Raw genomic sequence first — 26,817 nt, 5'->3', positions numbered from 1 at the left:
GTGTAATTTAGCTGGTATGAGGGGGTTTCCACCACAGATGATAGATGTCGCACTACATAATTCGATAATTTGAAAAGTACTTGGGGGATAAAGAGATTCCGAGTGATTGGGGATGGGATTCCAGTGACAAAGGGCTTTGAAAATAAAATATTTTATATCCAAAGCCAAGGGTAAGTGCAACCCGCTTGTCTTGCAATAGGCTGAGGTATGTTATTACATCCCACCTCACTCATGGAGGTTTAATTAACTAAAAACTTGGAAACCGCATATTTAATTTCCTAACTAATAAAAAGGATGAGGTCATCTCTCATGCTTTTAGTTTACAAGTAAATAAAGTAGGTAGGTACACCTATTTGATCTTGAAGGCAACCGCGCCGCATACTGTTAAAGTGACATCATAGCATTTATTTCATAATGGCTTAAACCATTCACCTGCTTTTAGACATTACGTAATGTCACGCATATTGTAAAGCTAAAAATACACGACGCGTATTATGGTGGGCGCGGCGTTTTCTCAACGCTCGCGTAACGATTTTTAAATCAATAATGTCTTCTCGAAGCTAACAACATTATAATATATTATTCTGTATAACATATAAAAATTAAGACTTAAGTTATCTTAGAAAAAGGATTTGATAATAGTTAATCCGACCAATGGAAGCAGCATTAAATGAAATTTCAAACTCGTGGAAGAATTACACTTGTCGGTGGTGCAAACCTGGCAGGTTTCGAATAACTGACAGGACGATTGCGTCCCGCACGTCCTCGTCACGACAATGTCTAAAAGAAATCAACAGTTGTGTGTTGAGGAAGTCATACACTTACCACCGCCAACCCTCGACTTCCCTTTTATACATACGCTTTCGGATCCCGCACATGGCACTGCGAGTGCCTTAGAAGGACTAAAGTCATTCCCACATATTAAAGCTTCTGGGGATGAACATGTGTAACATTGTAGAGATTCGCCTGAAATTTTTCCGGATAAATTTTTTTTCGGGTGTATAGCGGAAGAAAGTTAACAAATTTACTACCGACACATAATTAATTATAGAACTTTCAGGCGACACCCACTCACCGTATTTAATGTGAGAAATTAACAAAAATGTCAAAAACAAGCACTTTGTTTTGTAATCCATGTTTCAGTGCGCAACCTGCAATAGGTAATCTAGTACTAAGACCGCACGTGCACGTTTAGAATAGAAAGTGGGAGCTTATTCTTCTGGCCATTTCCCTACACTTAATCTAATGCTTGATGACGCTATCGCGTTAAAAATAAGAATGTTTCAATTGTAATGAGACTTCCTTGACACCTTAGCTATTTCTGGTCTTTTAACAATACAATTTGAGGGGCCCATTTGTCAATATACAAATCACGCTATCCTAATCCTTTCATCAGCTTCCCTGGTATTTCCTTAATTTCTTTAGAGGACTGTTGTCCTCCACGAGATGCTCATAAAAATGTAGGTAACGTCCGTTTTGCACCGTTTAAAGACACTCGATTAGTTTCCATAGTGTGGGGTGGTTCATTGGTAATTCGGTTTGCAGTCTCTGATGACTAGTAGCTTTAGCGTGATTATTCGTACTATCCTATTATACTATTAAGTGGTCTTTTCTTTGATAAAGATCCTACATTTCGAATGGAAACAATTAAATGTAGGGGCCTATACCATTTCCCCGTCTGTTCATCCTTCTCAAATAATTATCTTCGATCCATTCCATAAGTGATTGAAAATTAGTGCCGTTATCGTTCTGGACTTAACGAGAAATCCGGATTGTTGTTATACTTGTTACTTAACGGTAATTATTGTCCTTATATGCTTCTTTATATAGTGGAAAAAGCATCCGAATAAAGGAACTTCTATAAACAAATCCATCATAGCTTGGAAAGCGGCAACTTGGTAATCAGAAGCAATAACGGTGGGAAATAGCTGGTTATACAGGGTGTTTTTTTTTAAAATGGGCCATAGAAAATACACACCTAGCATAACGTAATGTAAATGCGTTGAGTTATTTAAAATGGGCAATAGGGAAATTTATATTGCGCAAATTGTTCTCAAATCTGGCCTTGCGCTTAGATATTTCACTAACAGTTTTCGATCTCAATCCTTCATACTGTATCAACGAAGCAGCAACATTTATTCCGCCGCCCGAAAAGGTGTTCATGTAGTACAATTTGTAGTGGGAGCAACTGAGTGGTAATGCGAGCTATTCAGTGCAAGGATCGGGTATTGTTTGGTTGCCGGTGGAAAAAAAATTCGAGCACCGTTTGAAATCTTATACTCGTACCGTACTTTTATATCTGATTTGAATAAATTTGTTGATTTAGAAACAATTTCTACAGAAGGTACTGTGGCAGATAATTCGCGAGGAAGCTATGACTGAAACAATTGATGCAATGTAAATTTCCCTATGGCCCATTTTAAATAACTCTACGCCTTTACATTGTCGTATGGCCCATCTTAAAAAAACACCCTGTATATGGTGCGCTGCTGATTCGGCAACAGTGCATACAAAACTGGATAGACACCTCCAAATTTCTCGGCCAATATTGATAAACTTGTGAAATCGACGGAGGCGCTAATGTAATTAATGTTTTATCAGCAGCCGAGACTCTTGCAACATATCAACACTATTTCTTCGCCCAAAAATTAATACTTATTTGGTATTCTATTCTCTTCGGGAACGGAACAAAAAACGACATCCGTATGAACGCTTGGCCGCCACAGACCAGTTATCCCTGTGGTAATTTTTCTGATATCTTTCGCTTAAAACTAAAACCGAAAAGCTAAAAGCGTCGGTAGGCCTCGCTTTTGCGGTTCTTATAAATATTTTATTCTACTAACTTAACCAAAAAGGAAGTGTGACAGGAAAACTACAAAATGTAGTCCATGCGCATCAAGTAAATGTGTTTGGCCGTTTCCCAGACGAAATTGGTTTTAATTGAAAATCCTGTCAACGTTTGGACATCATCCCAAAGTGATTAGAATGATGGTGCTGCACCTTTATCCACCAGACGACAAACCTACGAGCTTTTTGCGGTTTTCCACTGTCGAAATCTCGCCCTACACACGGGCGGACGGACAAACGCTCGTAATAGCAGAAAACTGCGCTAAAAAGTCCCCAGTGTACATCATTGGTAACAGTCATTAAGTTAATTTAGCATATATCATTCAATTGATCTTCATATGGGGTGGTGACCTCATAATTGTTGAACAGGCGACTGACGTCAGTATCTAAGTGCAGACATCGGTTTCTCCATTTCAACGCATCATTATTTAACCAAATGTACCAATTGTAATCAGATTGTTTAAAAAGTTTTTTTTTAATATAATCACGTATACTCCAAAATACAAAAATAAACATCACAAAATAAAAGATCTCACAGATAAGACTTCACAATGGTAATACCGACTAAGGGCAGTAGCATAAACTGAAATTTGGCATTGTTCGAAGAATTACACCTATCCGAGTTACAAGTATGGCACTTCTTATTATATGCGTGACATGAGTCTTTGGTTCCGCATCCCCTCGTAACCACAGCAACTGAAAGTGATTCATATAATAACATTCTTCGTGTTTAGAAACGACTTACCAGTTGTACCATGGTTTGATCCTTTAAGGCAAACGTTGTCATTGCCCATACACTTCATGACGCCTACTATGGCAGGGTTGAATGGGGTTCCGCAAGTTGAATTGTCTAAGGACGAGCACGTATAGCATTCCAAGGCTGAACCTGAAACAAAGATTAGGTAATTTGTTATAAAAAGGTTGTTTGTAAAAAAAAGGATTGGTAGTTATGCAAACAAATGGTTAACCTTGATTTGTGATGATTCTGTATTTAAAAATAGCAATAAGTTTGTCTTTTGTCCCTTGGTCCCGGCATGAATACATAATAATCCACCCTCTTTGCGAATACACACAACCACAGGTAGCGTATCTTTAATCTGTGACACAACTTACCTGTTTGGATGTAAGAAATAAATACTACCGCTACGAGCAGTATGAGGCACGTCTTGTTCAAAACCATGTTTTCACTTTCGACAAAATGTAGCTGCGGCAATATGGAGATGGATTATGTTTAGATTGCAAGAATTAGAAGCAGACTGCACTCTGGAGATCCGTGAAGTATTCGATTCCCACTTAAATCATACGTAACACGCAGAAGTAGTCGCGAAGCAAAAAATTAGCGATGTGTGTATTTTGGTCAAGGTCCTCTATTTTTTGGCGTTTAATGGTAGGGGATACATATAAACTAGGTATTGCCTTACTAGGTACCTCTTAAAGGTAATTTTGTGTATGGAAAGTAGTTAAATTGTTACCATCTTTTCCGATTCATGAAGAATGTGATTTATTTGATTGTGACGTGCTACGGCTCCTAAACAGTTAAACAGATAGTTAGACAAGTACATCAATTAGGCCAGATCGAGGGCGACAATTATTCTCAATATATATTAATTAACAACTTTATATTTTCGTGGTAAATGCAATAAACTTCATTATAAAGGGTTTCAAAGCTTTTAAAGGGCCATCCGACACTTAATACAGAACTCCAAGAACTAAGGTTAAAAATGCCCTTACTAGACCAGGGAGATTAGAACGATTTTGCCCGAAAATTGTAAATTTTTGCAATCAGGTCGTATCAAAATTCGTTTTTCGGCATAGTCTTACGAAGAAAAATGTAGTATACTGGTGGTTACCATCCGCACGTTAGTAAGGGAGGTAACAATCGCATTAGGGTAAAAAATGACCCCCCACTTTTTTGACGTAAATACACATTTTGAAGCACCAGGAATCCGAATCAAACAAAATCTCGATGATGTCGGTCTGTCGGTCCGTCTGTACTCTCAATTTTTTGAAAATGGTGTAAGGGATGCAAAACATGTACTCGTATTTATTATCGCATCATTATTACTCCAGTCAAATTAGGGTTTGGGCTGGATGTTGTCACTTTACGCAACGAAACCCAGCGTATGATACTTGGAATAATGCTTATTGATTGTAATGGAACTCTACTTAAATAACATTTTCCCACCACCCGCAGCCATAAGTGCTTCAAACTACACATACCTCCAGATCCAAATTTAAAAGAGCAATCTTAATAGGTACCGATTGTGATTACTTCTCGCCGCTGTTTTAACTCGACACGGTATCGTGATAGTTAAGGTTTGTAACCTATGGCCTGTTACCATCACTTAATTTTTAAGCCCCTTTGAATAATTTAGAACCTTGTGTTTTGGATAAATTTGCGGAAGTTTGAAGAAAAAATAGCATATTTTATTTGGAGGAGAAGTTACTTTTCATGGCTTGCCTTCTATAAGCCGCCTCACTCCGTTCGGCGGCGTTAAACATAGACGCACCATGAAAAGTAATATGTCTCCAGTTTTCCTCCACATAAAATAATCTACTATTATCTACGACTAATAAATACTGTGAGTATTGTACTTATGGTTGTTTTTTTCGGTATAATGCCATATATTATTCTCTTAGGGATTAATAGCTCTTACGCCTTCTTGTACTCCAATTACAAAATTTCTACCGTTAAAATCAAGGCACTTTATCGCGCACAAGGGTTACGGATTCCAGGCCATGGCGGGCCCGTGCGTCATGAGGGCCCCTGTATGGGAGTTGCGTTTTCAGCGTGAGTGCTTCCGGTACAAAGAGGGCTCGTCATAGCCAGCTGACGTGATAGGACTCTTGCAGACTCTCGTTTAGTTCCACGTATGAGGGTAGAGATTGCATAGGGGAATACGTAGCCGGGTGGCAAATTTCCGTTCCCTATACAAGATGGTGATCAGTAGCACAAACTCGTATAGGATATGGAAGTCAGCGACGGACCTATGGGGGGGCAAGGGGGGCAGGCTGCCCCTCCCCTCCAATACTTAACTAGTTGGCAATTTTGACAATAGTTGGTAATTTTCATTACCAGTTGGCGAATGCCGCGAAAGTAGGTAAATCGTAAATGTGATAAGTCAATTATTGAAGGAATGAGAAATTGCGGCAAAATCTATAAAAAAAGGACTCTTTAATAGGAAAGTCACTTCCTTCTTTTTCAACACAAAGGTTGGTATTTTGGTAATACTTTTAATTAGTATTAGAGACCGTATACTGATATCTTACATTCTACATGATTTATTAGACTTGGAAATACCTACCACTTAATACTTAATAGATACTACCCGTTTGAGTTGGAAATTTTTACAGTTGAGTTGGCAAAATGTCATGTCTGCCGCCCCGATTTTTTTGTCTAGGTCCGTCCCTGATGGAAGTAGTGAATGTATTTACATATCCTATCCGATTTCTAGATCATGATGATCAATTATGTGTAATGTGAACATTGCACTATCCTCATTTGCATTTTCAAAACGAAACCAAGTAATAAAGGGCATTTTGGACACAGACAAAAAATAATGAAAAGTATGAAATATTTTACGATTTTTTTTAGCAATATGCCCTTTCTATATTATGTCCACCTTATGTATGTAATGAATATGAAGCAATAACATGTACTCAAAGATAATAATTGATCGAACTAGATTGTTTCATCCACCACAATTAGCATGGCGTACTTCCATAACGTATGGTTTAAATAATGTTGGGGAGTTAATTTATAAAATTAAACTAAGTACTACAACCTTGAAAAACATCCGTAATTAGGCAAACCATGCCTTATTAGTTATTCGACTTATTAAACCAACGCGATGTTCATCGTTCCGCACCTACGCGGTTACATAATATTTCGGATTTTTTAATTGAACAACAATCTGCACAACCATTCGATGGATATATTTCAAAAATAAGACTTAACAAATATTAAGCCAGCTAATGGCAGTAACATAAATTGAAATTGAACGTTGCTCGAGGAGTTACACTTATCAGAGCTGCAGGTGTTGCACTTATCAAATAATTGGCATGACTCTTGCACTCCACACGTTCTCGTTACTACGGTCACTGAAAATAGCCCAAATTAACTGGTGCAATTTGTTTACAAATCACTTACCGCCCAAAACTGTGGTCGATGCTTTAAGGCAAAGGTTTTCATCGGTTTTGCAATGTAGTGCGGCTACTTTGGACGTGCTAAAATCGCTTCCGCACATTAAGTTGTCCGGCGAAGCGCACGTGTAACAGTAGAGGGATTCTCCTGAAAATGTATGGTTTTCAATATTATGCAAACTGTTTAATTGTGTACAGTTAGGAGGCACCTGAGGAAACGAATAGTTTGCAATTCCTGGACTTACAATAATGATTTTAAGGTCGTGGAAGCTTCCAATTAACATTAAACTCACCATTTTTAATGTAAGAAACGAGCAAAGCTACGAACAAACACGTTTTGTAACTCATCTTTTTAATGCCGACTTCAAACTGCAGTAGTTAAAAGTAAAATAGTCGGCGACGTTGCCATTACGAGATGTGCAAACTCACTGGATTAGGGAGTGGAAATCCTTGGACTAATTATATTTTTCTACCACGTAAACTTGTACCATGTGCAAGACTACAACCATAAGTAATACAAAACACACCGTGTACATCGGCAGATGGTAGCCAAGTTAAGTCCGTTTTTTTTTATTTACTTACGTCGTGAAATTATAATTTCGTGGCACTCTTGGACACTACTGCGTTCGTAGAGAGAATGCAAGAATAAAACGCATTTGATTTCCTCCTGTTTGTATAGCCGGCGCCTATTCAAGATCATTTATGCCATGCACACACAAATTTAGCAATACCTAACGTCAGAGTAGCTACACCATAAAGCAGACCTGCCAAGCGTACAAAAATTGTATATACAAATATCGAAGTTTATTTATTCCAGGATTTATTCATAAAGGCATTGAATAAAAGCACTATTTTTTATTCAACGATAAAGGCACCTTCGTGATAAATAGAAGTGGTTTTGGTACAAATAAACCGATACAACGGAATATCGAATCACCCTCAGTATTACGATCACTTTTTAACAACTATTTGTTTTAACTTTGTAAAATGCATATACCTAGAGTCAACAAAAATGCATCAAATTCATGTCTTGGGCATTGAGAAAATGCTCTTGGTCGTTTTTTCCGACGATCTTGGCGATAAATAACGATTTTGATATGCTTTGATCAAAATACATGTGACCTCTCAAAAAAAAAGGATTTAACATTTTTGAATCAAACGCACGCGGTTATCAAATGTGCATGTGATATACTCTTTCGGCATCAATATAATGCGTTTTTAATGCGTTTGAAAGCTTTTTCAACTCCAAATTCATGTGTAAAAAATAATGTTGTGCACATTTTGCTCTAAAACTTTTTACTTAGATTTATTTTTATTTATTTATTTATTTACCTAATTGCACTCTCTGACATATACATGTATGGAACTGTCAATAATGGAGTATGAGGTGGTATGAAGCGTTGAAACTACAACAGTTAACTACTACAATTAAAATTTACAAATCATAGATTACAAATTAAATGTGTCGTTTTGCTTAATTTCTAATATCACATTAAATTTCAGATAATATTTTGTCATGGGTACTCAGGTATCATCTTAAGAGCAGAAACATTGTTTCTTTAGCGATCTGCAATCGCATTTAAAATGTCCTGGCAATTTGTTGTACAGTTTTATGCAAGTTATGAACGGACTTCTCCCCATTTGCGTAGTTCTATGCGAAGGAATAAACAAGTTGTTGGCTGATCTTGTTTCCCCGCACATAAATTTTTGTATGTGATTTATTGAACGGGAGAGCTTTCTCAATGTCAATTGGTGTTATCTCAAGTTTCAAGTTACAGCTATTTCAAGTTTTACCTATTACTGTTAAACACAATCATTGTTTACATATATGCAACTTATGCCACTCTTTTTCTTACACTTCACATTATTGCGATTATCATTACCACTAGGTATTACGAAATTACTAAGCGAACTCTGTTCTACTTATTATCCACACCCATTGATAGGGATGTTAATTCCTGCAGTACATTGAATATCTTTGCTGCCTCGATTGAGTGTATTCCATTCTATTCACAGGGGAGCCCAACCAGGCAGCACGTAGGCTCACTAAAGGACCAGTCTACCTCCTTTGTTTCGCAAGTAGGGTAAAAGCCCATTCCTCTCAATAAAGGATAGTACCATGTTTAGGTCAAGTTGCTTCACCCTCCCCGGTTCCAGATAGCTGTCACCAAGGAGCTGATATCTGTCCTTGATCTAGGCGCCACAGTGACAGACCACATGTTCGATAGTTTCATCTGTTTCGCCACAGAACCTGCACGAGGGCTCCTCCATAAGCCCAATATTATGCAGGTGATAGTTGATCATCCAGGATCGCAAGGATACCCGTTCAGCTTTAGAAGCTTAGAAGATTCAGATTTGCCAAGGCACCCTGTTAAAAAGAACCCTGGACTGTCTGAGTCCGGTTGCTCTTTGCCACCAACCTATAATTGACTGGTCGTCACCCAGTCTGTAATTCTGGACCTGACAGCGGAGGGAGCAATCCTCACTTACTACACTTATACACTAATTGAGAAGCGCGTGACACTTGTAATATGCATGGCAGTACTTATTACATTGATTGTGTTTAGAGGATATACAAGTAATTTTAAATGCCCCACCAGACCACTTGCGGAAGCAAATGACTAAGGTAAATTCATTGATTATGCACTGACTACTAAACTTGTTATTTCAATGAGAAAAAAAATCAGAACTACCGGATTTGACGCTTGGTAGAATGTGGCCTGTAGAATCCATAGTTTCAAACAGTTCCAAGATTGGGCTACTAGTTCAAAAGTTACAGCCCTTTGAATTTTCTTTCGAAATTGGTTTCTAGTCCATAACTTTTGATTGAGAAGTCTGATCGAAAAAGTACGAATTGTTTTGGATTCTACGCACCAAAATTAATAAGAAAAAGTGTTTTTCCGAGAAATTTTGGTGCAGTCGATTTTTGGTAAAGAAGGAAGGTTTTACACTGCCTTTTTTTGAGCCCCGAAAAAAAAATTGTCTCAGATCGAACCGGAAAAAAATTTTCCTTATAGAATGTGGACTGTAGAATCCATAATTTCAACCAGTTCCAAGATTGGGCTACTAGTTCAAAAGTTACAGCCCTTTGAATTTTCTTTCGAAATTGGTTTCTAGTCCATAACTTTTGATTGAGAAATCCGATCGAAAAAGTACGAATTGTTTTGGATTCTACGCACCAAAATTAATAAGAAAGAGTGTTTTCTCGAGAAATCTTGGTGCAGTCGATTTTTGGTAAAAAAGGAAGGTTATACACTGCCTTTTTTTGAGCCCCGAAATAAAAATTGTCTCAGATCGACCCGGAAAAAATTTTCTTATAGAATGTGGCCTGTAGAATCCATAATTTCAAACAGTTCCAAAATTGGGCTACTAGTTCAAAAGTTACAGCCCTTTGAATTTTCTTTCGAAATTGGTTTCTAGTCTATAACTTTTGATTGAGAAGTCTGATCGAAAAAGTACGAATTGTTTTGGATTCTACGCACCAAAATTAATAAGAAAAAGTGTTTTCCCGAGAAATTTTGGTGCAGTCGATTTTTGTTAAAAAAGGAAGGTTATACACTGCCTTTTTTTGAGGCCCGAAAAAAAATTGTCTCAGATCGACCCGAAGAAAAAAATTTCTTAAAGAATGTGGCCCGTAGAATCCATAATTTCAAACAGTTTGAAGATTGGGCTACTAGATCAAAAGTTACAGCCCTTTGAATTTTCTTTCGAAATTGGGTTCTAGTCCATAACTTTTGATTGAGAAGTCTGATCGAAAAAGTACGAATTGTTTTGTATTCTATGCACCAAAATTACCGGACCCGGAAAAAAAATTTTCCTTATAGAATGTGTATCTACAAATTAAGCTATCATTATCTATCGTATCTATTACGTGGGTTCGCGTATCCTAAACGATTAGAAATAGAATCCCACGTTGTTACATTGCAACCGGCAAAAGTTTGGGGGAAGGTTCTATACGTAGAACGACGTGGACGTAGATAATTTGCAGCAGGCTGATTGTAGGTATAGTGACTTTCTTGATCTTTTTTGATCCTAGCACGACTTACTGCATGCTAACTAAATAAATAATATGCATGTCTACCTTTATTCCAAATTCTTTTGACTGTTTATATCGATCGACCCGGAAAAAAAATTTTCTATCAATTTTAATCTGATTTCTTCCAGTAAATTGACATTTATGTAACTTTGCTCCACTGTAACCTAATGAAAGTTTTATCTTGTAGGTACTGTTTCCTGTTTCAATTGCGAAGAAAGTGGAAACAAACATTTGAATAAGTGAGAATTGTTTATACATTTACATTGCGGTAGATAGAATGAGTTAATCGTCTATAAATAGCGGACGCGTATTCGGAAATGGTGGCGTCAACTCGTATCACGCATGGTAGCGTTTTATTTAATTTAGTTCTCCGAAAATCCTTTTGATATTTGATAATACGAGTACATTATCGATTTCTCATGTCGAAGTATCGACGTGTACGATACATTTTCATAAATTTAGTAGTGTTCCTCGATGGACTAAAAGGAACGGACTTCCTAGCTAGGAAGGACCATCCGTCCAGGAGTCCAGAAAAACAAAGGGACAAAACCACGACATCATTTAGGTCCTTACTAACTGCAGATTATATTAATGGTCATTTTCTGTAATACACATCTATTGCATAGATCATTTTCCAAATTGAGTTTCTGAACAATGTTTGTTTAACATTTGTTAACCGCATGTATAGGTAACACTAGATTTACGACCATTATTTATATTATTGATAACAGGTACTATAGACGATACTAGACTTTTAATTTTAATCCGATAACATCGTAGCATTCCTATACGGAGAGATGGATATAAGTTAATTCAAAAGGAACTTATTTCCTGATTTAATTGAAGGCCTCGAATTTAATTAACTTTATCGATTTTTGAAGCCAGGAAAATTGTACGCCTACCCAAGATTTTGGTGCAAAGTTTCAGCTAATGAAGATACACCTACAAAGGCGTTTTTATGGGGGATGGTGTAATATTTGACAGAAAGTTCATTTTAAGACATCAGTTTCAAGTATTGCATGCAAATGTTTAAATTTGAACGAGGGGATTGTTGTTCATTGCACTAAATTAGATTAAAAAATAGTCCAAAGCCATAATTATCTCAACGTCAAAGTAAAATGACACTTTGTCTTTCAAAAACTGCGGCCAGTTTAACGCTAATTCTTGAAAGCTGACCATTCATATCTCCTGTTGAGACCATATTACAAAAATGTAAGGTCAACACACAACAATTTTCTTAAATCATGGGAAGCAGCCAGGAGTCAGAGAAACTTTTATTACCCCATTACAATCATAAGTGTACAGTTACAATTTCGAGCATGCTGTACTTACATACCTAAACTTTATAAATAAAAATAGACTACGCCGATTAACGACAGGAGCCAAAATTGGAATTTCACAGACGCAGATGTGTTGCACAGATCTGAATCACAAGTAACACAGGATTCAAGAATCGCGCACGCCTCTTTAATTCCGCAAAGCCTCGCAACCGCAGTCACTGAAAATTACTTTTGAGTAGTGCGTCAACTATTTTGATAACAGACTCACCCCCTGCGACTGTAGGCGTTACCTTAATGCACACGTTGTTGCCCTCTTTGCAATCTAAAGCAGGTACCTTGGAGGAATTGAATTCACGTCCACACGTCGAGTCTTCAGGTGATGAGCATGTATAGCACTTTAGTGACCAGCCTAAAATTCTCTCCTGGTAACAATTCCGTTTGTCGACAGTATTGTTAACGGCTTTCATTGATCGACTCACCATTTTGAACACAGCATGCTACCAACAACGTCACAAACAAATAGATTGTTTTGTAATTCATCTTTGGGTCCCCTGTTTACTATAGAAGGTGACGTGCAAGAATGAATGTGTGCCTTGCCTCGTGGAAGTGGTTGTAAAGGTGACTGTTCTTATCAAATACTATGATTATTACGATCACATAGATGATATTAGACCGATAACGACAATTTTACACAATCGGGCATTTTTAGCGCATTTTTGAAGAAAATACGCTATTATATTCGTTATGGTGCGCTGGCTGGCTGTCCGGCTGAGATCTCGGCAATTACAATAGCTAGAGACTTCAAATTTTCACTAAAAGCTTTCTGCTATAGTGTAGATGTGCAGGCTCTAGTCTATTTTGATGCTGATTTATAACTTGTTTAAATTTAAATTTAATACGTTCTCCAATCCTTCCATGAATTTAATTTTAAAGTAACACTTTATTTGGAGGAAATGCAAGCAAAATTAACAAAAAAGCATAGGAACGGGACATTGTGTACATCATTAGAAGCATGATAAATAGTAAAGGTTTGAAATATCAATTTAAAGCTTTACTTGCATTTTTGGTCACTTTAGGCATATTGTTTTAAAGAATTTATCTTAGAATCGCTATTTTTACAATTATTAAAAGCAAATGAACTGAACGAGTGATGTATCCGAGAAGCGACATTTCTATCGTGAAAAGCTTTTCCGCAGCAATTTCTATCTCCCGGGCCTTTTAAATGAGTCGTCAACTCATTTGTTCGGCAACACTATACTCGAGGTCCTTTGGGCACACGTCCTGTACCTACCTTATTATTAAACTTTGACTGGAAGAAGTCAATGTGTGGGACAACTTGAATTACCATCATATGTCACCCACGAAGAACAATCTAGTTATTTCAGAGTAGCTGTGTTAACACCCACTTCATGAAAACTGAGTATCAATACGTTACATACATAAAAAACCAGTTGTCAAATTGAATGCATATGGTGGCCAGGAACAATGCTGCAGAGCTTTTCTCTCCAGGATACTGGGAGTACGACGACTGCTTATTCCAGAACCTACGTCGCTTTCCCCTTAACTTTACCCTCCAAATATGCACCATACATTAGGGGATTGCCTCCGAAGTTAATTCTGGTTAAACGTAAGATTCATAACTGAGGTAAAATTTGGTATCGTTTCATATCAAATTCTCCCCTCTCCAAGGATAATCCTGTTACCCGTACTAAGTATAGAAGAAGTGACGGTAGGTCGCTATCAGAGTAGTTATGCAAACAGTCGTCAAGCGTATCAATTGGTACATTTAAAAATGTCGAACACTGGGTTATCAGTGAAATGATACACAAAGTACTCGCGATCTTAAACCTTGAGTTCCCCAATCAGTAAATAGCTGGGAGCTAAAATTTTCCACAGAGCTTTCACTGCTAAAGCAAAGGTTTGCTAAAACTATCAGTTTAACCGATAGCCGATTATCGCCGGCTAAAGTAAATATGAAAAACTATAGTACGAATTGTGGACGTAGGTAGTCAATAATGGTTTAAAATGCAAGTCTCTGTATTGACGTGGTTTTTATTAATTTACTACTTCTATTCTGGTGAGTTGCGTCATTCTACTTTGAAAAAAACTGTAGTTGAGTTTTCAGTTAATGGTCTCGTGTGCTATGATTGCTTTTCTTCTTCCGTCGGGTTCTGTGCGAAACGATTTCGAGGCAACAAGGTGTCGAGAGCCATTTGTCTGAGTGCGGAAACCGTTTGTTATGTACAAAAAGACGTTAGATCAGGCAGTAAGTGGGTGTGTAGCAATTTCGTAGTAACGAACTAATTTTTAGTTACGGCCGTGACGAGAAACTGTGGATTGCCTAATCACTGCATAAACAAAACGGACTGTACAACGTGTTCATCGTTTTTGTGCAATTCTGCAAGGGCATCAACATACCATGCAGAAATTACCTTTAGTGCCTTGCTAATACTCGCAGTTTATTATACACGTTTGCCATAATCCTGGATAACACCAGTGAAAATTTTGGAATGAAGATGATCTGCATCACTGCACAACCAACAGCACCTGCTTGACCTTCCAGTGTGGGTTGTTTTGATTGCAGAATTTATCGATGAAAGTATTCATCTTTGTAGCTAATTAAGTAATGTTGTCTTTGCTTGGTAATCAATGGATTACCTACTCTTTACCATATGACTTAAAAGAAAAAAAGGAAAAAGTAGAATGTCATATTCTAAATGTTAAAGGAAAGCAATTTTCTTGTATTAAAATTAATTTTAAAAAAACGATAGTGGAATTTCTCCCCTTCCTAGCAGTTTTTTCCTTTTGTATTGTAGAATGTTTATGTTTCTTTTCCTCATTAGATCCGCCAACTCTCTTCCTCCTCCAGCCATACTTCTAACATTAGGACTTCGAATCCAGAAGACTCTCTCTTGTACCCCGCACGTCTATATCGGGGTAGCTTTATGGGTCACTCCTACCTATGTGTAGGCAAAGAAAACAAGTGGCTCAGTTGTTCGTCGAAAACTGACACATAGAATTTAGCCTGTACTGGACGCGCGTCCGAAAGCCTTCGGCTAAACGGCACAGAAGACTCCAGAAGTCCTCAATTGTCCAGGAAAATTAGAAATGTTGCTTTATACATTTGTTTAGTAGTGAAAATCACTTTAATTCTGTCAACGTTTCCCTAATAATCCCAATCAATAATGTTCAAATGGAAAGGCGTATGAAAGACTATAATTAAAGCATTCGATTCATATATAAAGAACTTCATGAAACCTCTTATAGTTTCTAAGAGCAAGTAAAGTTAAATATAATCTAGGTACAGTCACATAAAGCCCTTGAAGGTTCAGGAGATTTCGGTGCTTTATAAAGCATTTTAAGTGCATAAGAAAGCACTTAAGAAACACTGGAAATAACTTACGAGTTACGACCTTTCCACAGCTAATCATTTGGTACCAGGGACGGACTGGGTACTTAAGGGCCAGGTGGAATTGCATAGGTTACGGGCCATTAAAGTATTAGTGTAGTAATGAAGGTGCCGGGGGGGGGGGGTAGCTCTGAGGTGCACCACAAAAACATTTTAAAGTACTCCTTTCTCGAAAATCAATTACCATACAGTTTTTTTTTAATTGCAGCTGATAATTAAAAGTAACAAAATATACAATCCACACGAGGTGCGTCGCCTATCACTGTATTTCAGCACTTTCATGCTACGACAAAAAATGCTAAATTCATTGTAAAACACTTCAATAAAATTAAAACAGAATTTTTTAACAACCTAACATCAACCCCAATTAGAGAAACGTGTAAATAACTTTGACCCCCGAAAAAAAAATTGTCTCAGATCGACCCGGAAAAAAAATATTCTTATAGAATGTGGCCTGTAGAATCCATAATTTCAAACAGTTCCAAGATTGGGCTACTAGTTCAAAAGTTACAGCCCTTTGAATTTTCTTTCGAAATTGGTTTCTAGTCTATAACATTTGATTGAGAAGTCTGATCGAAAAAGTACGAATTGTTTTGGATTCTACGCACCAAAATTAATAAGAAAAAGTGTTTTCCCGAGAAATTTTGGTGTAGTCGATTTTTGGTAAAAAAGGAAGGTTATACACTGCCTTTTTTTGAGCCCCGAAAAAAAAATTGTCTCAGATCGACCCGGAAAAAAATTTGCTTATAGAATGTGGCCTGTAGAATCCATAATTTCAAACAGTTCCAAGATTGGGCTACTAGTTCAAAAGTTACAGCCTTTTGAATTTTCTTTCGAAATTGGTTTCTTTTCTAGTCTATAACTTTTGATTGAGAAGTCTGATGGAAAAAGTACGAATTGATTTGGATTCCACGCACCCAAATTAATAAGAAAAAGTGTTTTCCCGAGAATTTTTGCCTTTTTTTGAGCCCCGAAGAAAAAATTGTCTCAGATCGACCCGGAAAAAAAGTTTTCTTATAGAAAATTACCATACAGTTTTTTTTTAAATTGCAGCTGATAATTAAAAGTAACAAAATATACAATCCACACGAGGTGCGTCGCCTATCATTGTATTTCAGCACTTTCATGCTACGACAAAAAATGATAAATTCATTGTAAAACACTTCAATTAAAACAGAATTTTTTAATTTTTTAACAACCTAACATCAACCCCAATTAGAGAAACGTGTTAATAATTTATTAATAGTGCAAGAAACTAAATACAGCACATAGTTATAAATTTCCAACGGGCCATTATGATCTACAGGCCAGGTAGCAACCGCCACCCGCCCTCCCGTGTCAGTCCGCCCCTGTTTGGTACAGTGAGAGAATCTTGAAAAATCTGAAAATAGCTGGAAACCTGTTTAAACGCCTCCGGAACCGTAGATTTTGCTTAAAAACACTTTTCATGATTTCATGATTCGGGGAGTGGGTACAGTGAAATGGACTGGCCTATTACATGGGCTTTCACTTCCTTATCTGAATTTTTACAAAATAATTCCCAAGTGAAAGCAAGATCAATTATTGAAGGAAACACTGATTCAGACACGGCTCCCTTTTTTATTTGAATCTTTGAATTTAGTATGAGTGCAAAATCTTGATTAAGAAGTAATTACAATCCCAACGCGATATTTACGAAAATATGTTGTCAAAACCAATCTCAATCCAGATTCACTTCAAAATCTAACTAACTAATCCCAAAAAATTCTCGAGCGTATTTTAGGGAGATTAATACAACTAGCAAATTTCACAACCACTATATTTTATTTTAGGCATTCCTACACGCATTTTAATCGCTGATAAAAAGCTAACCTAGCTTTTAATCACTTAAAAAATCATCTGATTAGTTCGAATTTGAAACAATCACTAAGTTGATTTGTCGAATATTAATGGAGTGTATTAATCTACACCAAAACAAGGATTTATTCAAATAAATGCTGTCCAGTGTATGTATATTCAGAATATTTCACTGGAACAAAAATATGAATTATTAAATTTAACAGCTTTTTACAACATTTCTAGTATTTATATATTAACACCCTGTTACCATTTAGAGAATTTACGACGTACCTATAATAAAGTTATAGCAGCCACTTGAAAATACAATTTATGATGTATTTGAATGCATTAACCTTATATTTGTCGTTTACTATTTACCCTAATGCAATTTATTTATGTTGTCTGCTTAAGCTTTAATTATTTACGGAAAGATTTTACAAGGAAACGCACTCTGTTTAATTGGGCGTAATATAAACAATTATACGCTTCTCATCGGTGTATAAGTGATTGATTTTATAGACAGCGATTTTAATGTTAAAAAACTTAAAAGCGAAAGTTTGGATTGTGGGAATTCGAGAAGGCACGCTGTATACATTGAGATCCCCAGAAACGTTAATTTTTATTTCCAATAAGACGCACTTTTATACGACTTCACGTTTCACCCCAAAATTGAATGTAGTTCTTCTTCTAACGTGTCGTTCCAAACAACTATCATGGCTTTACTAAAAGTTTTGTTGCTGACAGTAACATTAATTGTTGAAACTTAAATAAAATTAGAGACTATATATTATTTGCGGATATCGCATATTGTAGTTTAAAGGTGCCCACATGAATTTCAAACAAACTTCATCGAATCTGTTCAACCTATGTATCGCAATTCTTAGCCTTGTGGCAAGGATTAGATGTATGGAGTTTCGATAGTTTGTCTGTATTGAAATGTGGACACCCTGATCTGAAAATTGGAGTTGAAACCGATTTACAGATTAAAAAATTGAATCGGCTAAACATTTTCTTTGATTTTCTTACCAAAGTTTAAGAATCTAAATCTCAATTCTGCCTCTCTCGGAGTAAAACACTGAGATACGCACAATAGATTTAAGGGTTAAAGTGAGTAGGCGTGAAATAAGACCAATCCAAGGAAGGAAAAAATTGTAATTGTTACCTGCAGTTTCTTCAAAGTGTGGGGATTATTTTTGTACAGCGCACAGTTAGCCCTTTTTTGAGTAGTGTAATTTATTGTTCTTATTTTGGCTATACCCTTTCAGAAATATACATTTCATGTCGACCTTCTATCAATTTTAAAAACAAGACTATAGCCCTTACTATATTTTTGAGTAGTGTGTCCATTATGTACCACATAACATGTCCAAAGTGTAATAGTTACCACCTATACTAGCGCTTCAGGCTATAATCTTTTAGAAATATTCATTTTTCGGTCTAAGACAAGTCGACCATCGACACATAATTAGTCTATCCTGACTGGGTAAATGAAAAATTCTCACAACTTGAGAGTAACCTTGAACTTGAGCCCTAAATGTTAATCACATGTACTTGCCCCTCTAATTAATAAGAAGGCTATTCAACTTCGAAATCTAGAACATACGTCGTAAGTAACAGCATGGTTAAGCACATGACAGTCAATTCACGTAATCATAAAAATCCAACTTATATCCTCCAGTATTGCGAGAAAAAGTGATTGATGTAATAGTAGTCCGAATTTTGAAACACTGTACACAATATAAGCGCATGTCGTCGACTACACACAAGGAGCGGGGTAGGCATAGCGTAACTTTTGACGTTAAGCTTCAAATTTGAAGTGCAACGACCTAGGCAGATTCTAATTTAAAAGAATGCTTCGGTGTTAGAAGAGAACATGTGGGAAGCGTGATCGTGAAAACGTTAACGCCTGGTGAAAACGGCCAATGACATTGTGGAAATCTACCGAGGCAATGTCATTGCTATTTCTGTCACTTTCGTCGTTTCTTCGCTGTGGTTTTGCAATAGCGCTATACGGTAGCCGACACATTAGGCTACTCCGCACGATACATACGATCTGTTCCAGATGTTCCAGTGATTTCATTGTACGAATTCAATTTTCTGACGGCGCTTATCAAATTTAAAAACACAACTGAGAATGAAGCGGAGTTTATGTGTGGGGGCATTTTAATTCACCCCCTTTGGACGTTGACAGCGTGGAATTGCTTCGTCGACGATCTCAACATAAAAAACTACTTAATATACGCTGGCGCAGAATACATTCAGATAAGTGGCGAAGGCCAGCGACGAATGATATATGAGATCCACACGCCTACCGACTGCAAAGTGAGGGATGAATGTAGCATTGCATTGATTATGGTAAGTAGACAACTGAGCAAGATTCGTGAGATTTGTTTGACCATTTGTAGGTAGATCATCCCTTTCGGATGACTGACACCGTACAACCTGCTACCCTTCCACGCCGCCCCTTGAATGAAAACACTGAATGTATAGCACTACGGTGCATTCTTCGAAAGATTCGAAACACTGACGACGATGTAGACAAGATTGTTGCAATCGCAGCAAGATCATACTCCGCCAATTATCAAAGTTGCTTTGATGAATTGCGTGCATTAAATAAACCCCTGATATCTCATCTACACAAAGAGAATTACTGTGTAAGTGTAACAGAACCTATTGGTAACAATAAGGTGCGGAGCATGTGGCCTAACGAGGTTTTGCTGACGAAATTTTTCAGGCGATTAGGAACAAAAGTATCGGTTTTCCTTCAATATGCAATGGACGAATCCAGGGAATAGTATCTTACATCGCAAATGACGATGAACCAACCATTGTGGTCGACTTAAGTTATCACTTGGCTTGGACACGGAAAATTCTTTTGGGACGTGTCCAAGTCGCAAATGAAGAATGGGGTTATTCGTCTAGTTACGGATTCTCATGCGGTCTATGTTTAATTATAATTTTCTTAATGCTAATATATTATTTATGAGATTATTTGAAGTATTGCGATCATTGAGGGGCGATACAGATAAGTTTGAATTTTTCCGAATGCAGTAAATAGTTATAGCAAGTCTCTGAGTAAATACAAAAGGCTCGTCATGATGTGATTTTGTTGTACGAGGTTATCTTTTTACTAGCTACCGTCTACACTACATACGTTTAGTACAGCGTTTCCCGTGCTGTTTCATTCGATCTACACAATAATCATTTCTTTTCGCTTCACAAGACGACGCTACTGCGCTTTTGTGTCCTCGCCAAGGTAATTTTACAGTGACTAAGTCTCTGCAGGGCAGCCCTGCTGTCATTGGAGATTGTAATAGTTTTTTAATGTTATGGATAAGAAAATAAGGAGTGTTCCCTATACACTATTCTTCTGTGATTCTAAGAGCTGGACCAGTCTACATCATTGAAATAAAATACTAAGGGAAGGAGGATTACATACATATAACGTACGCTTGTTGGGGCCCAATTAGGCTTCTCAATATGGCCGACTTTGACAATTAATTGACATTTACGGCTGTTTGCAGTTAAGATCCACACAACTGGTGATGGCATCCTCTCACTACTGTGCACCTTAGTATTTCGTCGCCAATGCTGATTTGCACTGCTCTGATATTCAGCAGGTCCGCAGTGCAGTCTCATACGACATTCGTTACGCCGTGGTGCAGTTAAGCCACATACAGGATGTTTTTTAAAGGAGGTGAGTTATTTAAAATGGGCCATAAGTAAATTTACATTGCAACAATTGTTTCAAGTCATAGGTTCCTCTTTGCTTCCTCGCGAATCATCTGTCACAGTATTGTAAAAATTGTTTCTAAATCAACACATTCAATCAAATCAGATATAAACGTACAAGATTATAATGGGTGCTCGATTTGTTTTACATCGACAACCAATACCCGAGGAGATCATAAGATCCCCGAAGAACGTTTTGTATCACACCATCTTTTATTTCTCTGCTCACCATTTATGATCTGGCGTAGTCGTTTGTGGAGTGTTACCAGTTCGTAATGTGGTCAGAGGTACTCGATGATGCTAGACTGAGATCAATCACAGTCTGGTTTCGGGTAGTTACGAACGTGGTTTCGAGTTTTGTATTAAATTTGACCCGAAATCGTATCTTGATATAAAATTTCAATTATTACATACAACTTTTGATTAAAGCCAATCTGTCAGTGATGACATGAGTCATTATAGATATTTTTAGGCTATCATCATAAAAACGTTGATTTTGTGGTGGCTTTTGCGGCCATAAAGTCTCACTTTATTGTACGCTTCTGTCAAACGTTACTTTATTATTGTACACATCTGTCAAACTGTACTTATTTGAAACTGATGTGTGAGAAACAGTAATCTGTTTGATACAAAGCGTCTATCTGGTCTAGTCCCATCAAGGATTAGGCCATCCACGTTCGTTTTTTTCATTTTCGGACTTGTACCTATAGGAATGTTTCACACTATTTTGCATAATCACAATGTTCACATTTAAAATTATAGTTTGACGTTTCAATCTTTGCTGCTTGCAGACCTTTTTGAAGTGTAGAACAAAAACATGAGGAAGATGTTATTGCTTACATTATTATACGAAGAATCACCAGCAATTAACCGAGAACACAAGTAGCTACCTATACCTACCATCAAAGAGTAGGTAATCAATCAGGTTTCTAATAATTGTACAGCATGTTAATTATAAGGTCTTGGAGGCCGCAGTTACGAATATTGCATTTGACATTATTAAAATCTTGTGCGATTGTACTTTTACTCTCAAACGCCAGCTCTTATATCATATATGACTTAGGGTCGCAACGCTTGCAGCTTTCAAAATTTCATTTGGGGTATCTGAACTGTCGCTATCACCCATTTTGATACGCACAAAACACACGCAAAGATGCTAATTATAATTACATACGACATTTAATTGTCTAAGATAACTATGATTTTCAGAAAAAATATGTTTATGAACAAATTTTTGAATTCTTTTTTGATGATCGCCTAAAAAATGTTGTGTGCACCTTGGCCAAAAGTGATTTATTAGGCCTCATCTGAATTGCAATTGCAGAACTGCAGCTTCGGCCAAAAAAGGTCACTTTTACGGCCTTGGTACACAAATAACTATTATCAGTATGACAGGTGCGGCCGATAAAGTGACAGGTGCGGTCGGTAAAGTGCGAGGCGGCAGGAAACGTAGTCTGATCTGCTTCTGTTAGGAAACTAAAATTTACTGACATAAAGCGTCGAATGTAGTATTTTTGTTCAATGCATAAAGCAGGCATGAACATGAAGGTTTCCTGACGAGTTTGGGTAAAATAAGTTTAATGTTTGAATTTTCACAGTAGAAATGTTGATGCCCACGGTAATAAGAATTCATTCGGGGGGGGGCTGGATTTCTGATTGATCACATATTTTACTTTGATAAACCTACAGCTATATTCACTCATACTGCAGATCATATGCGCCCGTTTCTAAGGCGGGGACTTCAAGGAAAATGCGCCCTGTTAATCTTTTTAGTCCGGCTTTGGCATATTTAAACAAAATCGATAAAAAGTGGGCTATTCCATTTAAAACAACAAAGTGTGGGTAGATAAATTGCGGAAGTCCTACGATAATGAAATTACTAGAACAGGCTTTAGCAATTAGCACAGTGTTTCCTTCAAATGCAACAAAATTGGGTGGCCCTGCTGTTGGAACTTTTGTTTACCAACGAATTTTTCTCGTATACTAACTTCTTGTATCAAAGATTATTATTAATAACCGTGATTGCATCAATGGGAGTAAATGTTCTTGCGTAAGTGGGGGAAGGGGAATAAATGAATCGATACAGAGGCACACCTTGACGATCCATCATCATATCAAACACATCTTACAAAACATTTATTATTTATCCCATTACGTAAAATTATACACAGATTTTAATGTTTCTAATGTAGACACCCGTTTATTTGTAGTAGTTAAATATGAAACTACAAGATACTGGAATATGAAAGTGTATACAAATTACTGTACAAACTATTACTTATGTATATACAAAAAAAGTTTAAGACACCGCACTGTGAAGGCACATTTAAAATGGCAACGTCAAGTTCACTTAATTACATAAAAGCTCTCCCGAAAATATGGTAAAACTGTAAGCGACTAGATCTCACAATGGTATATGAATAATGCTTCTTATATATTAAAACATCATGAACGCTAGTGATGTACATTTAACAAAAAAAGCAAGGTTTAAGTACCTACATAAAGACTTAATAATAATAAGAATTACCAGTTCACTTTCGCAACTAATAAACTAACAAAGGTAACAAACAAGAGTGATGGTAGAATAACAGCCGACGAATTACAAAGGTCTCCAGTGCAGGTGTGGCAATCCTTGAAGACAGCACATCCTTCAGGAGGAAGACATCCACGCATCACAATCTCAACTGCAATTAACACGATTTATAAAATTACGCCCAATAATTGTTAACACTTACTATCGCCCACTTTCATCTCCATTTTCGTGCATTGGGAGATTCCATCGTCGCAGTTTACTTTGGCATTGGACAGTTCGTTGATTTTAATTGGGTCAGAACAAGCCTTGCTCATGACCTTAATTTGGGGTGGCAAATTCGGGATGTGGGGCATGTCGATGGGGGTACCGGCGCATGAATAACACTGTTTTGTGTAACCTGAAATATTAGCACGCGATCATTATGTAATCAATTGCAGTGCACCTTAAAGAGGCCTCCGAAATAAATAAATCATTTTTCTAATGAGGTAGTTGTTATCCTTGTACTTATAATTGCTATTAAGCTACGTGTTTGAAGTACAAGGCGGTCTATCATTTCCCCATGATATAATAGTAAATACCCACGTCACATCAGGGTCAGCCATGGATCACCCAGTGGGACGATTAAAATTCCTAACATTTATAAGGTTATTAGATAAAATGCCTTCCTTAATTAAGTATTTCTAGCAGTTTCACCTTGATAAGTTTAGCCATAGACTCCGTAAAGTATCCAGAAGAGCTTTTTCGTCTCCAGTGTACAGTCACGTTTTATAATTAAAACAAATTAACGCTTATTACAGTTTTATTTTTTTCAAGCTCTAATGGACAGAACCAATGGCAAAAATTGTAATTGTTAAATCGCTCTTTAAACACACAAAGATAGTTAAATGCAAATTAATAATTCTAATGGGCCTGCCATTGAGATATAAATAGGATATACGCACACAAAAGCCGGTTAATTAAAAAATTCAGGCGTAACATTTCGTAATAGAACGCGCCATCCTGGTGACGACAAGACTGCGTTTCATCGATTTTTATCTCTATAAAGGCATGGTTATTGACTGCCTACGTAAGGGATGTTTCTTAAAGTACGTATTGGTTCTTAATTAAAAAAATTTTGCACAAATCCAAACTTTAGTTTTCAAGTTTAGGTGGTTAAATAGAGTCAGGGCACACAAATTTGGGAAATATCACAATCTGGGTCAACTAACAAAAAATTCAAATTTATTTATGGCGTCTGATGAAGGAAATATAAATAAACTCATTCTACTGCCAAATTGTTGGTTAACCTTCCGTGATAAATTCAGTGACGAAATCAACAAATTATAATAAAATGGTATGATATAACTAATATTCTTACCCAATTGGACTACGCAGAAGAACGACAAAATTCCACAAATAACACTGGGATTCATCTTTGCTAGTTTGGTAATTACGAAAGAGTAAGCGTTAAAGACACGACTGGTGAGATTCTACTGTTATATTAAGCGTTAGGCGTTAGCTAACGAATCGAATGGAATGGATATTTTCACAAACATCCAGAAATGGTGGGGATTTCGCCTTTCAGTAAGCGTCATCCTAGATTAGATTTTTTAAAAATAGATTCCTACCAACTACTATTACAGTTTACACCTAATAAATCGAATTGTGTTCACAGTACCCACCCTTTTTTTTTGCTATATGCTATATTATTTACCTGTATGAGCCATTTAGGGCGAAATTTGATTGACAAATAGTTTATCCATTCCGCAATTAAACGAGTGATACACGGGTCTAAGTGATAACCTTAATTTCCCAATTTCTTGCTTTTATGAAAAGAAACTGCGAATTTGTATAAAATTAATCAAGACGGGCTGCCAACCCAACGCTGATCTGCACGTGAGGGTAGGTTACGCCTTTTTTCAAAATATTGCGCTCACCTTGAATTGGTCATGAAGTGAATTGGTTACACTATGACATCCAAACAGTTTGGGACCATTTCCAAGTAACAGGTGAACTTAGAACTATGCAGATTTCTTGTGGATGAAGCAATATTAAAGTGAGGAGAAACAATCGCAGTTTTTTTTATATCAAACCTTACATCCCTAGGCCACTCAAATAAGACAAACAAAATCAAATATCGCAAAAAATGAAACAAATCTGATTTTTTTTGTGTTGTTAGGATGTATGATAGTAGTGTAAAACCAATCTTTCAACTTCCAAAGATCTCTGCTAGCCGAGTGGTCGAAAAACCTTGACTTTTTTCAATTTTTCGTAAATAATGTGCTACCTTGTCATGGAGTGACATTATTTTTGAAAGATCTACACAAATAGTGGTGTCCCAGGAGAAGTTTCTGACAAATGAAAGCAACAAGCGGCGTTCTTCCGTTCCCGTTTCGAAAAAAAAAGGGTATAGAAACAAGACAAGCTAAGAGGATGCAGACTACCATCGTAAAAACAGCACTCTTCCTTTCAAAACGCCCTGATAATTTTAGAGGATGGCGACTTACTGGTTCTCTTAAATAGATTGGGGACGAATAAGAGAAACGTCGTCTTCCAGAAACGTGGCACGCGCAAAGCAGGTCGCTAAAAATCGTTCAAACATCGATGCGAAGAAGATGTCGAAAGTTCTGCAGGATCTGCTGCGAGTCTCGGGTAGTCTGGCAACTACGAACTCAGTCTCTCCAAAAAGGTGTCGCTTATACAGAGTTGCTTTGATGCACAACAGAAGGAAGACTTCTTGCATTGAGAGGGACAAGGGAACTTAAAATTGGGTAGGGATTTAATTCTTATATTCTTGTATACAGGGTTACTGATCCACCTTTTATGCATAATTAACCAATGAAAATTAAAAAAATGTGTTGCGCTACAGAAGAGCCACCTCTTTTGTGCTTTTGTAGCGGTATAGTACGGAAGAATATACACTGCAAAATATGTAATTTAAAATCGAACAGGAGAAGAAATTTTGTATTAATGCATATACAGGGTCGCTGATACACCCTTTAAGCATAAATTAATCAAAGCAATAAAATTATCCCTTGCA

The 26,817-nt window shown here is 37.0% G+C and overlaps 6 protein-coding genes and 2 long non-coding RNA genes across 8 annotated transcripts; 2 read left to right on the top strand and 6 right to left on the bottom strand.

Moving 5' to 3' along the window:
- Positions 1-551: 551 nt before the first annotated feature.
- LOC116178727 lies at positions 552-1,235 on the bottom strand. The gene is made up of 3 exons (XM_031498308.1): positions 1,076-1,235; positions 826-966; positions 552-780 (listed from the first exon to the last, which is right to left on the bottom strand). The coding sequence occupies exons 1-3, from the start codon at positions 1,134-1,136 to the stop codon at positions 620-622; spliced, it is 363 nt and encodes a 120-aa protein (XP_031354168.1). The 5' UTR covers positions 1,137-1,235; the 3' UTR covers positions 552-619.
- A 2,063-nt stretch (positions 1,236-3,298) lies between these two features.
- Positions 3,299-4,162, bottom strand: LOC116178726. The gene is made up of 3 exons (XM_031498306.1): positions 3,961-4,162; positions 3,593-3,733; positions 3,299-3,543 (listed from the first exon to the last, which is right to left on the bottom strand). Exons 1-3 carry the CDS (start codon positions 4,025-4,027, stop codon positions 3,380-3,382), a joined length of 372 nt encoding a protein of 123 aa, XP_031354166.1. The 5' UTR covers positions 4,028-4,162; the 3' UTR covers positions 3,299-3,379.
- Positions 4,163-6,762: 2,600 nt separating this feature from the next.
- Positions 6,763-7,709, bottom strand: LOC116178728. The gene is made up of 4 exons (XM_031498309.1): positions 7,573-7,709; positions 7,284-7,489; positions 6,998-7,138; positions 6,763-6,948 (listed from the first exon to the last, which is right to left on the bottom strand). The coding sequence occupies exons 2-4, from the start codon at positions 7,336-7,338 to the stop codon at positions 6,788-6,790; spliced, it is 357 nt and encodes a 118-aa protein (XP_031354169.1). The 5' UTR covers positions 7,339-7,489; positions 7,573-7,709; the 3' UTR covers positions 6,763-6,787.
- Positions 7,710-12,282: 4,573 nt separating this feature from the next.
- LOC116179271 lies at positions 12,283-12,954 on the bottom strand. The gene is made up of 3 exons (XM_031499023.1): positions 12,786-12,954; positions 12,575-12,715; positions 12,283-12,524 (listed from the first exon to the last, which is right to left on the bottom strand). Exons 1-3 carry the CDS (start codon positions 12,844-12,846, stop codon positions 12,370-12,372), a joined length of 357 nt encoding a protein of 118 aa, XP_031354883.1. The 5' UTR covers positions 12,847-12,954; the 3' UTR covers positions 12,283-12,369.
- Positions 12,955-13,461: 507 nt separating this feature from the next.
- Positions 13,462-14,079, bottom strand: LOC116178809. The gene is made up of 2 exons (XR_004146897.1): positions 13,746-14,079; positions 13,462-13,678 (listed from the first exon to the last, which is right to left on the bottom strand). It is a non-coding gene; the product is annotated as an uncharacterized LOC116178809 (long non-coding RNA).
- On the top strand, positions 14,054-15,056 carry LOC116178808. The gene is made up of 3 exons (XR_004146896.1): positions 14,054-14,383; positions 14,432-14,572; positions 14,618-15,056. It is a non-coding gene; the product is annotated as an uncharacterized LOC116178808 (long non-coding RNA).
- A 4,279-nt stretch (positions 15,057-19,335) lies between these two features.
- Positions 19,336-21,128, top strand: LOC116178278 (thrombin-like enzyme gyroxin B1.4). Its single transcript, XM_031497736.1, has 5 exons — positions 19,336-19,546; positions 19,596-19,888; positions 19,939-20,220; positions 20,268-20,472; positions 21,058-21,128. Exons 1-5 carry the CDS (start codon positions 19,456-19,458, stop codon positions 21,126-21,128), a joined length of 942 nt encoding a protein of 313 aa, XP_031353596.1. The 5' UTR covers positions 19,336-19,455.
- A 2,266-nt stretch (positions 21,129-23,394) lies between these two features.
- On the bottom strand, positions 23,395-25,318 carry LOC116178943. The gene is made up of 3 exons (XM_031498608.1): positions 25,156-25,318; positions 24,001-24,195; positions 23,395-23,949 (listed from the first exon to the last, which is right to left on the bottom strand). Exons 1-3 carry the CDS (start codon positions 25,208-25,210, stop codon positions 23,789-23,791), a joined length of 411 nt encoding a protein of 136 aa, XP_031354468.1. The 5' UTR covers positions 25,211-25,318; the 3' UTR covers positions 23,395-23,788.
- Positions 25,319-26,817: the final 1,499 nt, after the last annotated feature.

The sequence above is a fragment of the Photinus pyralis genome, unplaced genomic scaffold (genome assembly GCF_008802855.1).
Source record: "Photinus pyralis isolate 1611_PpyrPB1 unplaced genomic scaffold, Ppyr1.3 Ppyr1.4_LG8, whole genome shotgun sequence".
Classification (NCBI taxonomy): domain Eukaryota; kingdom Metazoa; phylum Arthropoda; class Insecta; order Coleoptera; family Lampyridae; genus Photinus; species Photinus pyralis.
Note: the sequence above shows the minus strand (reverse complement) of the source record. Positions and strands in the feature narration are given on the sequence as shown.

Bases quoted from the DNA above. Each gene is read 5' to 3' on its own strand.
- LOC116178727 (XM_031498308.1), bottom strand. From the start codon at position 1,136: ATGGATTACAAAACAAAGTGCTTGTTTTTGACATTTTTGTTAATTTCT. The intron at 967-1,075 runs GTGAGTGGGTGT...GAAAAATTTCAG, and splicing joins AATTTCTCACATTAAATACG to GCGAATCTCTACAATGTTAC. The intron at 781-825 runs GTAAGTGTATGA...GATTTCTTTTAG, and splicing joins GAAGTCGAGGGTTGGCGGTG to ACATTGTCGTGACGAGGACG.
- LOC116178726 (XM_031498306.1), bottom strand. From the start codon at position 4,027: ATGGTTTTGAACAAGACGTGCCTCATACTGCTCGTAGCGGTAGTATTT. The intron at 3,734-3,960 runs GTAAGTTGTGTC...TCTTTGTTTCAG, and splicing joins TATTTCTTACATCCAAACAG to GTTCAGCCTTGGAATGCTAT. The intron at 3,544-3,592 runs GTAAGTCGTTTC...AATCACTTTCAG, and splicing joins ATCAAACCATGGTACAACTG to TTGCTGTGGTTACGAGGGGA.
- LOC116178728 (XM_031498309.1), bottom strand. From the start codon at position 7,338: ATGAGTTACAAAACGTGTTTGTTCGTAGCTTTGCTCGTTTCTTACATT. The intron at 7,139-7,283 runs GTGAGTTTAATG...ATACATTTTCAG, and splicing joins CGTTTCTTACATTAAAAATG to GAGAATCCCTCTACTGTTAC. The intron at 6,949-6,997 runs GTAAGTGATTTG...GGCTATTTTCAG, and splicing joins ATCGACCACAGTTTTGGGCG to TGACCGTAGTAACGAGAACG.
- LOC116179271 (XM_031499023.1), bottom strand. From the start codon at position 12,846: ATGAATTACAAAACAATCTATTTGTTTGTGACGTTGTTGGTAGCATGC. The intron at 12,716-12,785 runs GTGAGTCGATCA...AGAGAATTTTAG, and splicing joins AGCATGCTGTGTTCAAAATG to GCTGGTCACTAAAGTGCTAT. The intron at 12,525-12,574 runs GTGAGTCTGTTA...AGTAATTTTCAG, and splicing joins AACGCCTACAGTCGCAGGGG to TGACTGCGGTTGCGAGGCTT.
- LOC116178278 (XM_031497736.1), top strand. From the start codon at position 19,456: ATGACATTGTGGAAATCTACCGAGGCAATGTCATTGCTATTTCTGTCA. The intron at 20,221-20,267 runs GTGCGGAGCATG...GAAATTTTTCAG, and splicing joins AACCTATTGGTAACAATAAG to GCGATTAGGAACAAAAGTAT. The intron at 20,473-21,057 runs GTCTATGTTTAA...GGCTGTTTGCAG, and splicing joins TAGTTACGGATTCTCATGCG to TTAAGATCCACACAACTGGT.
- LOC116178943 (XM_031498608.1), bottom strand. From the start codon at position 25,210: ATGAATCCCAGTGTTATTTGTGGAATTTTGTCGTTCTTCTGCGTAGTC. The intron at 24,196-25,155 runs GTAAGAATATTA...CTAATATTTCAG, and splicing joins CTTCTGCGTAGTCCAATTGG to GTTACACAAAACAGTGTTAT. The intron at 23,950-24,000 runs GTAAGTGTTAAC...TGTTAATTGCAG, and splicing joins GGAGATGAAAGTGGGCGATA to TTGAGATTGTGATGCGTGGA.